Source organism: Aedes aegypti, chromosome 1 (genome assembly GCF_002204515.2).
Source record: "Aedes aegypti strain LVP_AGWG chromosome 1, AaegL5.0 Primary Assembly, whole genome shotgun sequence".
Classification (NCBI taxonomy): domain Eukaryota; kingdom Metazoa; phylum Arthropoda; class Insecta; order Diptera; family Culicidae; genus Aedes; species Aedes aegypti.
Genome location: NC_035107.1, coordinates 195,017,153 through 195,028,620, shown reverse-complemented (window position 1 = coordinate 195,028,620; position 11,468 = coordinate 195,017,153). Strand labels below are relative to the sequence as shown.

Below are 11,468 nucleotides of genomic sequence, written 5' to 3'. Positions count from 1 at the left end.
TAAGAAAAAAATCAGGTAAAATTTTGAAGTCCCTACGTGGACGCTAAGTAGGCCTTAAAGGTATCAGGTGTACATGAACCCCGTGCGCAAATCGAGCTCGCTGCTCTAGTGCACGCTTCGTGACTACGTTTGTTTTCTTTGTAGTTGTTGATTTTATGTCAGCGTGCACTGTAATAAAGATGTACAAAGTATAAAATATTATTTTAGTAAGTAAGTTCCTGTCAATTTGTCAAATCAGGTAAAAATAACCTTATTTTTCTTTATTGTCAACATTTACCCTACTACGTGGTACTGGCCAAACTAATAACTTGTTTTAAACAATAAAAATCTATTGAACAAAGCTAGTTGATATAACATTCACAATTACAAAGGAAATACACTTTTATGATGACAGTATCAACGCGCACAGGAGAATGTGTAACTAGTGGCTGTTTATACCCATGTAGCGTGCACTAGAGCAGCAAGCTCGATTTGCGCACGGGGATCATGTACATGCTTTCCAAATACAGTTAACTCTCCCTTACTCGATATTCCGTATCTCGATATCGAGTTAGAGAACCATAGTAAAAGTTGGTTTTCATGGCTAACTCGATGGTCCCTTGGAACGCAGTTGCACTGCTTTTGTGTTCTGTTACTCGATACCTCCCTAACTCGATGGTCCCTTCAATATCGAGTAAGGGAGAGATGACTGTATCTTATTTTCGTACTACTAAGCTTTCCCGATCATTTTGTACCAAGGGCCCCCGCAAAGAGATCCGACCCGGGCCCCCGAAGCCCAAATCCGGCACTGATAATAAGTGCAACTTTACATAGATATTTGCCTTGATTTTGTTTGTAGGCATTTCAAATATAAGATCGGTTTTAATTTCCATAATGACAATGAACATTCAATAAGTCTAACAATACTTAATAAGGGAAATTACATCACAGTTCAAAATTCTCCTACATCACGACGACAAATCAATCAAATACATTCGATAACTTCGACCTGTTATTCCTTTATCTTATACTACCTTTGGTCTTAAGCGGCTACCTACAAAAATATTTGATCTCACTTTTTTTTTTGTCAAATTTATAAAGTGGGATCAGTTCATGCATTATTATTTTTCCAATTCACAAACTTTTTGAAATGATTCTATTAACAAAATGTGTTTTATTTTGCTATAAACACATTTACACTTTGCAGCACCAATCGCATTGCTTTGTCAAGTCTTCTCCAATTCCCTATACCCTACCCCAACCGTTCCTGTGTTCATGCCATTACATATCCCTGCCCTCGTATTTGAATTGATTTGCGCTCTTATTGCCTCACTAAACGTTGTAAAATGGAAAAAATGATGCATATCATAATTATTCTAGCATTAGATTCCGTTCAATTTACCAGTGAAAATATCCCTAAAATGTCTAGCTCAGATATACTGAGACATTTGATTAGGAAAATGTATTTCTGATGTTTAAACAATTGTTTCATTGCATTTTACTCTTAATCTAAATTCAACAACAAAAAAAATAAAATCCCGCCTTAGATTTTGCAAGAAATTCAGAACTACAACTATAATTAACGTCAAATATGATTTCCTATTGCATTTCATTACAATACACTGGCCAGAACTGGTAGACCAAATTGACAAAATAAGTCAATTCATAAAAACATTGAACCATAGAAATCAAATGTGGTAATTCCAGTCCTGAGCTTCAATATTTTCGAATCATAAAACTATCGTTAACATCAACCATCGACACGATTTATAACTGCTCTCTCTCTTGCTGAGTATGACTATAGTGTGGTTGAACTCGTAGCTTTTACGGACATATTGAAACTTTGAACAAGTTGCAATCATTTTTTTTGTTTGTCATTGATCAAAAATTTTACCCTTTACGACATTTCTACAGATTTTGTTTGCGCTTTGCAGCAAAGGCGGCATCCACAAATAACGTAACCCTCCGAGGGGGGTGGGGGGGGGAGGTGGTAAGCTCGAACGTTACGACTCATACAAAATTTAAAAAAAATCCATACAAAAAGCGTTACGGAGGCCCCCCCTCCGGGATGGGGTCGAAAATTTCAAATTTTAGCGTTACGTAATAAATGGATGCCGCCAAAATAGATCTGGTCATTTTACCTTATGCCGTTTGACTTTATGCCATTCGGGATATTCCCAGTTCAACCTACTTGTTGAACTATACTTACAGATTCGTCTATAGATACTTTCTTTCAGAAAATTTCACTCAAATCTACTGAAAGGTGAAAAATAATACCTGTCGCGTTTTTTTTCGTTCTATCTAGAATGTAGGTTAAAATAGTTTCAAGATTGTATTTCTGTTAAGAAAAAAAATACGGAAATCAGATTAACCCTTCAGTCGTTGCGCAGTTTGCCACCGTGTTTTTGAGGTTTTTTCACCACTGTTGTACAAAATACAACAGCGCGACGACTGAAGTGTTAATTAAAAAAAGGCTGTTTCATTCTAGGAAGTAATAATCAGAAGATTTTTACTGATAACTTTTATTGAACATCTAGTAAGGCTTAAACCGTTTCGTCTTCTTAATTTGCTGCATTTTCTGCAGATCGCGATCGTACTTTTTCCTCAGGCTAACAATATCGGTCTTTTTCGATTCGCGAATTTGGAACGTGTAGAAGTTCTTTAGCTCCTTGTGCTTGCGATCCTTGCTTAATTTGTCCTCTAATTTGCTGACCGTTGCCTCCTTTTGCACAAACGTGTTGGCGCTCGACTTGGTTACCGTGACCCAACCCTCATCGTCCGGTTCCGTTTCCTGTTGGGTCTTTTCTTGGGCAACCTGGCGATCGTAATTGACCATGTATGCGTCGATTTCCTGCTGCATCAATACAGGATCTGGGATACGCTCCTGGTAGGCCTTGGTCCACTTTTCGATGCCCGTCAGAAGTTGGCCATCTGCATTAAGGGCATTTAACTTCTGCATTCGCAACAGCTTCTTAATGGATGACGGTTGTTGGTAAACTACGTAGGCAACCTTGAATCTGTTTTCCGACTGATCGTTTTGAATGGCATGTTCCTCGGCAGGTTTTTCCTGTAGAATAACGTGATCTACCTTGCCTGTTATGCTAAAAGCTGTTTGCAAAGATTCTGGCGTTGCATACGGCGGAACATTTAACACGAATAACGTCCTACCGGCTGGTTTCGATTTGTGGATCGCCTTGGAAACATTTTCCTTGATAAGCACCTGATGACAAGCGGTGTCCTGATCTTCGTACCTCAGCGGGATTGCTGCAATGTTAAGAAGTTAGTCATATCATTTACGTCATATATATAAGAATGCTTACGTATAAAATCTGCTGCTGAACCCATAGCTATTCGAACGCGAATTCCAGCTGTAATAGTTACTTTTGAAAAAATTACAACAATATTCAACAATTTCCTCTGTCCAGCTGCGTCCTCGTGTTGATGAGTTTGACTTTAGTTGTTTCAATCACCTGTTTCGTAACATATCTGATCTAGATCAGTCAGCTCCATTTACACACGCAGCGAACTGGACTATCGAATTTCATACATTTTGCCTTATGAAAGGTGGAACGATTATTGCAATACGAACGCTTTATGTATCGTTTTAGCATCACTCCAAATCAAGGCGTCGATTGGCGCGTGGTGCACGCTCGGGCCTATCGATCGCAAGGTTCTTGGTTCGATTCCAGGTTGCCGCGTTAAACGTTTTTTGTTTTCAAATTCTGGTTTCATAAGGCAAATTTATGAATTTCAACCCGATTTCTTGTGGCGAATTTTCATAAGGGGTTCCTATGTTTATCGATAGTCCATTTGCCTGAGTGCACTACTCCTAACACACGCTAAAGTAAATTACCGCAAATTGAGTAAAGCACAAAAATGCCACACTTATATGTTTTTCAAATGGACCATTAAAATAACCAAAACGGCCGCTATGGAAAGCATAGATAGCGCAACCGTAGCCTTGTGTGTTTGGCAGAACAGCAAAGCTGTCACAATGTTAAATCCCATATACAGTGGCGCCTTTGTTTTGATGCGGTAAGCACTGACAAAAACTGCATTCAATGATCCATTGTGTATGAATAGGGTCCTTAAATTTCTAATAAAATCTTGTTTTTATTTAACAAAACGAAAGAGCATGTCCTTGCAACCACTTTAGCAATTTTTCGTGTTAAAATAACGATTATATCACATTTAAAATTCAATTTTCATAATAGGTTCAACCTTGACACTTTATATTATGTTTGACATTCACTGAGTCGGCAAAAACGCCACAGGGGCTCATCTTTTTAACACTGGGATTGTTCCTATTTGACATTTCGGAAGGGACACGGAAAACAAAATACACCCAAAATTTGAGTTTAAACCAAGTGGTGTGACAAAATCTCAAAAATTAGAATTTTTGACTGTAAACCAACGAAAAGCATTCAAAAATTGAGTAAACATGTGTTTCTGGCCTAAACTCAATCGTTTGGTACTAAAATTAGGACAGGGCTTCAGGACCCTATTATTACGGACACCCACCCGCCCCCTTCAGCGTTATGAAATCGATTTCTTCCGAGGTTTCTTCACCACCGCTTAAGCCTTAAACCTACACGGAGACGGAATTCAACTCAATTTTGGGTTGTTTCAACGCAATTTCGTAGTTGAGCCCAATAACTCAATTTTGGCTAAATTTCCAATGTCCCCACTAGGTAGTTTGATTTTAATTCCATTAGAAAAATATACTCAATTGGGTCCTAAAATTTTTAATGAAATCTTGTTTTTATTTAATAACACGAAAAAGCATGTTACTGTAACTACTTTAGCAATTTTTCCCGCTCAAATAATGGCTATATCATGTTTAAACTTTAATTTGAAAATTTGGTCCATAAATGAACCTTGACACTTTTGATCATGTTTGACGTTTGCTTAGTCGACAAAAACACCACAGGGGTTTTAGTTCGACCACGGGGGTTGTTCCTATCTGACATTTCGTAAGGGACACGGAGAACAAAATACACCCAAAATTTGAGTTTAAGCCAAAGGATGTGACAAAATCTAAAAAAATGTTTTTTGGGTCTAAACCAACGGAAAACATTAGAAAATTGAGTAAACATGTGTTTTTGGCCTAAACTTAAGCGTTTGGCACTAAAATTGGGACAGGGCTTTAGGACCCTATTGTGGGTTGATTTAACGCAAAATTGAGTTCTTTCGACCCAACAATAAGAAAAGTTGCATTTACCCATTTGGCTTATTGGGCCAAAGTACCCCCATTGGGTAGATGCAGCTCTCTCTAGTTTTGACAACAGTCGTGTGGGAGATAGAGAAAACCGAGAGATTTTGGGTTGAAACTATAATCGATATACTTAATTTTGGGTAAAGTAAACTCAAAAATTAGGTAAAAATATTTCTCCGTGTATAGTTTAACTATATGCACGGTGGTTTGCGAATACCCTTAAAAGGGTAAAAATTCACCCATTTCCGCTAGAAGTGCCTCTCCACATTTAATGAGTAAATACGGTTTGCTCTTTAAAGAGTAAAAGCGGCTTCTGTCAATGGATGGGTATTTTTTACCCCTTGTAAAGATGTCGAATGTTTTACAAAATGGGTAAAAATTTACCCTTTTTGTCAAAAATATTTTGCTGGGCGTTTCAGTATAATGCAAACAAGGGAATTTCAATGTGTAAATTAAAAATATCAATAATAAACACTAATTTATTCCGTTTTTTTTTATAATCTACCTTTGGTTACACATTTATTATTGTGAATGCTGCGTCCTGCTTTTTTTTCAAGTTCGTCATTTATTTTCGGTCGTAGATCTGGAAAAATGAAAGAAATTTGAAATAATTAACATACAATTTCAATGTTTCTATATGAACATGGTATTCTCCAACAATATTGTACTTACTGGCGTCCTGGAAGATGATAATATTAATAATAATTTCAACGGATCAACAAGCTCTTCCGCCAACTGATGGTGGTCATTGATTTTTCGATTTCAACTATTTTTTCACCCATTAATGAGTAAAAATTTACCCGTTTTTGCACTGTGTGCAAGTTTAAAAAAAGGGTATGTTTTACCCTTTTCATGATTGTGAAATTCCCCATTTTATGACAGAAATGATTGCTATTTGAAAATGGGTATTTTTTACCCTTTAAAGGGTATTCGCAAACCACCGTGTGGGTAACCGAGGCTTACGGCTTAAGCGAAGATGAAGAAATCGGCCCTTGGATTTTAAGATCTGAACGTCGTATTTCTCAACGAAACGCACATATACATTCCATTACTTACATACACATTTGTTCTATATATGGAGAGTTCAATGCGACGGTAGTCAGATGTCAAAGTTAGTTTGACATCTTCTCCTGACATTCGAGTGCTTTTTAGTTGGATTTTTTCCAACCAGCGAACATCCAACCATCGAGTAATTCCATGTAGCGGACCCCCAACGAGCGAATCCCCACTGTATTTTACGTCGCCTATACAATTAGGGCCCACACGGAGCCGCAAATCAACCCAACTTTGACTTCTTTTGACGCAATTCGGCTCTTCCGTGGGATAACCCAAATTTGGATTAACTGATATATACCTATCATTAGGTTGTTTCCATTTGACAGCGGCAAAACAAACAACTCAGTGCAAAAAAAAATCTACTCAGCGTTAGCTTTCGAAGTCTCCGTGATGGGTTAAAACAACTTAACGTTAGGTAAACTCGAAAGAACCCAAAGTTGGCTTATTCCATTGAACTTCGACGCTGGGTCGGTGCGTCTCTCTCTCTCTCTCTCTCTCTCTCTCTCTCTCTGTTTTTGACGACATTTCTGTTGCGAGAGAGGCAAAACAACCCAACCGTGGGTAAAAACTGAATGCAGTTTACCCAAATTTGAGTAAAAAGAACTTAATTTTTGGGTATTCTGATTTCTCCGTGCATTCACAAATTTCATAACGCTGAAGGGGGTGGGTGGGTGTCCTCGAGATGTTACGGCTCATACAAAAAGCGTTACGCGGGGGTGGGTAGGTGTCCAAAATGGCAATTTTTGGCGTTATGAAAATTGTGAATAAACCCTCATCCTGATGTTCATGACAGTTTTCTCCGGCCGGCTCAGTGTTTTCCATTTTCCAGCTGAAGTGACTGGAATCAAAGATGAAAGGTAAATGGTTTTTGAAAATGTATCATCAGTACATTATAATCAGCTTCTCAATTTCGTCATGAAAGTCGTATCATTCGTGAAAATCACAATATCTCAGGCAGTCTAAAATGTCACATTCGACCTTTTCAAATCGAGTTCCAGAATTTTGGGTGTATATATTATAATCGAATGGATCATTGAAGGTAGTTTTTGCAAGTGCTCACCGCACCAAAACAAAGGCGCCTCTGTATATGGGATTTAACATAGGCCTATTCAAATGACGTCTCAAATCAGCTGATCGGGAAGCACTTTGACATTTCTTCTATGAAAATGACAGGCCGGTGTTAGCACCGATCCTCCACCGATGTAAACAAATGCATAGACGGATCTGTCACATGAAAAGGCCTATTGTGACAGCATACTCCACTGCACTGTGACGTCACGCATCAATTTTGACAGGTACTGGTCCTGTTGCTTACAGTTTGGACTTAGTACTTTTTTCGAATCATTCTTAATTTCGTGAAACTGCTGCGAGGAGAGGTCAAATCCACTGCAGATACCCACGGATCGTATTATTCTATCTTCCTACCGAGGAAAATCGTCACCATCAGCATGCTGGTGATAGAAATGCGAAGATGAAAAAATGATGGAAAAAACGACTAAGTCCGAAACGTAAACAACAGGACCAGTAGCTGTCAAATAAGTGAGGTTAGGCTCGTCATATGCAGCGCTCTATTGCTGTTCTGTCAAACACACAAGTCTACGGTGGCGCTATCTATGCTTTCCATAGCGGCCGTTTTGGTTACACGCTCGTTCAGATCTACTCAAAAGTGAGTAGATTTCGACTCACTTCGGAACAAAGTGGAACTGCTCAAAAGTGAGTAACACCATCGTTACTCACTTCAGAGTAACATAGTCAAATGTCAATATGGGAGTAACACTTACTCACTTCGTTTAATCTTAAATTTGCGAAAGTGAGTAGATGTCACTCACTTCAGGAAATAATAATTTTGGAAATAAATGTATTATGTTATTTATAAAATCAGAAGAAATATACAAAGAGCATAACATTTATTCATTATCTCATACATAATACATAATAATAATACATGATAACAAGTAAAAAAAATGTGATATTTGTGTTGAAATTTTCGCTGCTCTGGAATGGATCCCCGGATGTTATAAATATCTGGGGCATTGATGAAAGTCATGGAGGATGTAGTTTGACCGATCCAGTAGCCTTCCCGGTTAGACTGTAAAGAATTGATAATTAGTCCAATAAAAAGAACGGCGGTAAAACTTACAGTTTACGGTTATTTGATCAAAACCTTGGTCATTTTCAATCCGACCTCGCTTCCTTGATATCAGGGTTATTGACTTCGCAGCACTAATCTGGAGTTCGCCGGTTGGACTTCCGAAGCGCTCTGCCGGCTCGGCTTTTATCTCGGCTGTTTTTGAAAACAGTCCGACATCACGACGACGGAAGAAATTTCACCACAACGGAGGATTTGTCAGTTCGAGCGCGCGAAATTTTCACAAGTCTTTGACGTTTACAAAGTGAGTCAAATATGTTTGTGTTTACTCAAAAGTGAGTAAGGTCGTTTTCTTTCATGGTTGAGTAAAAAGTTACTCACTTTGATAAAATAAAGTTACTCACTTTTGACAGCTAACTTGAAACTTCAAAAGTGAGACAAAGTTACTCTCTTTTGAGTAGATTTGAACGAGCGTGTATTGTAATGATCCATTTTGTGTAACTGTTTTTAGTGTGACGGCACACATGCATACAAACAACACACATTTATCATCGTCTCTATTTTCGGTTGTCATTCTTTTCTTCGCGATTGTCCACTGTGTGTTGCTGATTTATTTTGTGGTAGCCATTGCAAAGTGATTCCGGTAAAAAATCATTATTCCCAATGATTTCGCTGTATTCTATGCGATTATAAGTGCAAAAGATTCCTCTTTTCGGTGTTGTGTACGGCTTATGTGTCAATTCGTAGAAAACAAACATCTGCAAGCCAAAATTCTGTGTTGAAACTTTTCGAAAAAGAAAGCTTCCCAATAATTTCAAGCTACAAAGTTTGTGCAACCCGTTTCTTCGCCTGGGCCAAGTTTGCATCCGTAATGAATAACAACGGGTTCAGTACGGGCGAGGAAGACTCCCGTGGTCCGGCGGATCAAGTGTGCTGCCTGTTGGATGACGGTGACCGCTGTCGGAACCAGGCCGGGAATGCATCCTACAGTAAACGTATCCAGAAGACGGTCACTCAGAGGAGACTCAAGCTCAGCATCGACACAGCCGTGAGTACCTTGTCTTCACACACATCTTCACAGGGAACATGATTACAAAAGAGAGGGGAGGTATTTTCTACACTAAGGCAAAAATACTCGATGAGGAATTATACATTATAAAAATATATCTTCGTGTCTAGATTTGCTATTGTTAATTCGATAATTGTTTTTTGGACTCAAAATTAACATATTAATATGTATATTCAAATATACATTGTATCTGTGTCCCAATGGAATATTTTGTATGAGATGTTCCAATGAAATGAATACGCTGTTAACATTTTACGCAAGTGAATTTCCCTATAATATTGTTTTTAACAACACTCTGTATGATATATAAGGTTTTTTTTACAATATAACGTACGGGATGTTAAAAGTTCATTCACAAAATTCATATTGTCAAAAATCACTTTTTGACACCCACCCATGGTACGTTTTTTACCCGGTAATACTGATCTGTTCCTCTCGGATTGATTTCACAGGCGAGGCATATCTACATCTGCGACTTCCACAAGGGCCGCATCCAGTGTGCCCGCACCAAGCGGCGCCGTCGCGACTCCGAAGATGATAGCAACGAGACGGATACGGATCTACCGGAAGTAGATCTATACCAACTGCAAGTAAACACTCTACGAAGGTACAAACGGTTCTACAAGGTATCTACTCGACCCGGCATCAACAAAGCTCAGCTATCAGAGGTAAGTGTCGAAAAATATATTTCTCAACGGTATGGTAGTTTAAATTATGTTTTTTTCCTCTTTCGTGCAGACCATCATGAAACACTTCAAAACCATTCCGATAAAGGAAAAAGAGATTCTCACGTATTTCATCTACATGGTCAAGTCCAACTCGAACAAGCTAGATCAGAAAAATAATACTAGTAATGAAGCCACCTGAAGGTAAATGCATTTCCTTCCTTTGCAGTAAAATTAAATGTACTTTACATTAATGACAAATATGAAATAGCCTCGTGCATAATATTTTAAGTTAGCTGATTAAAAAATCATTTTTAACTGTACAAATCGTACGTTATTATGCAATGTAGTTTTGTTTTAGTAAGGAACAGTAAGTACCATCAGAGATGGCAAGCCATTCACTCAGCGCAAAAACAAAAATGATCTGTTTTATTAAACGATTGCATTCGCAAATGTGAGCAAAAATGGCTGACTGATGAATGTGATATTTGCATAGATACTCGGGTACAGACAAACAGAGTTAACACCTTAAGGTGCAAGAAAAAATGGCTTAAAAGTCAGAACTAAAAAAGCAGTTTTCTCCTTCTAAAACAATAAATTGATGAAAATAAGAACACACAGCCTATTTATTTGGCAAATAAAAGAGCTGTGTGTTTTTATTTTCTTCGATTTGTCTATTTAAAAAGAGAAAACTGCTTTTTCAGTTTTGACTTTTGCACCATTTTTACTTGGGCCTTAATCAATTTCCAAACTTACACTACACTCAAAATAATCCAAACGTCATTGTTACGTGAAAACATACGTGGTTTTTTTCCATCGCACTTTCCACGTAGCTCTTACGTTAATCATAGGTAGCCCAGAATGAACGCATGAACTTTTGAACTTCGTCCATTCCACCGGCGCTACACGTAAGAGCTACGTGGATTTTCCGGTAGCCTTTACGAAGCGTTTCAATAGGACTTAGATGGTTTTGAATTAAATTTAACTGGAATAAAGACCAACCTTATCTCTAACAGGCTTTGGAAGAATACTAATTCCCAATTGAAAAATGTAAACAGACCTAAAAGATTGTATTATTTTTATATTCAATCTGAGCATTGTGAATCCTGTTTCCCAAATGTTGTGAGTTTGTTCTGTCTTGTTGTAGCCTTCGCATTCGCGTGCTATAATTGATAGAGGTTATAAATCAGGTATAAAATATGAAGTAATGCAGGGATTCTTCGGTATTCAAAGCATATTTACCTTGAAGTCAATCTAACACAGGGTTTAAAGTTCAGCAGCTTCTGGAGTTCCTCAAAAATCAAGCAGGCGCCATCTTAGGATTTGTGCTCAACACCGAATGTACGTACAACATGCAGATGTCAAAATGAACTTAGGCACCTACGTGAATTTCAC

General features: G+C 38.0%; 2 protein-coding genes across 2 annotated transcripts; one reads left to right on the top strand and one right to left on the bottom strand.

Annotated features, from left to right (window-relative positions):
- Window positions 1-2,477: 2,477 nt before the first annotated feature.
- Window positions 2,478-3,455, bottom strand: LOC5567783 (ribosomal RNA-processing protein 7 homolog A). The gene is made up of 2 exons (XM_001657634.2): window positions 3,300-3,455; window positions 2,478-3,243 (listed from the first exon to the last, which is right to left on the bottom strand). The coding sequence occupies exons 1-2, from the start codon at window positions 3,322-3,324 to the stop codon at window positions 2,513-2,515; spliced, it is 756 nt and encodes a 251-aa protein (XP_001657684.2). The 5' UTR covers window positions 3,325-3,455; the 3' UTR covers window positions 2,478-2,512.
- A 5,448-nt stretch (window positions 3,456-8,903) lies between these two features.
- Window positions 8,904-10,553, top strand: LOC5567784 (histone deacetylase complex subunit SAP30 homolog). Its single transcript, XM_001657636.2, has 3 exons — window positions 8,904-9,387; window positions 9,861-10,076; window positions 10,147-10,553. The coding sequence occupies exons 1-3, from the start codon at window positions 9,211-9,213 to the stop codon at window positions 10,273-10,275; spliced, it is 522 nt and encodes a 173-aa protein (XP_001657686.1). The 5' UTR covers window positions 8,904-9,210; the 3' UTR covers window positions 10,276-10,553.
- Window positions 10,554-11,468: the final 915 nt, after the last annotated feature.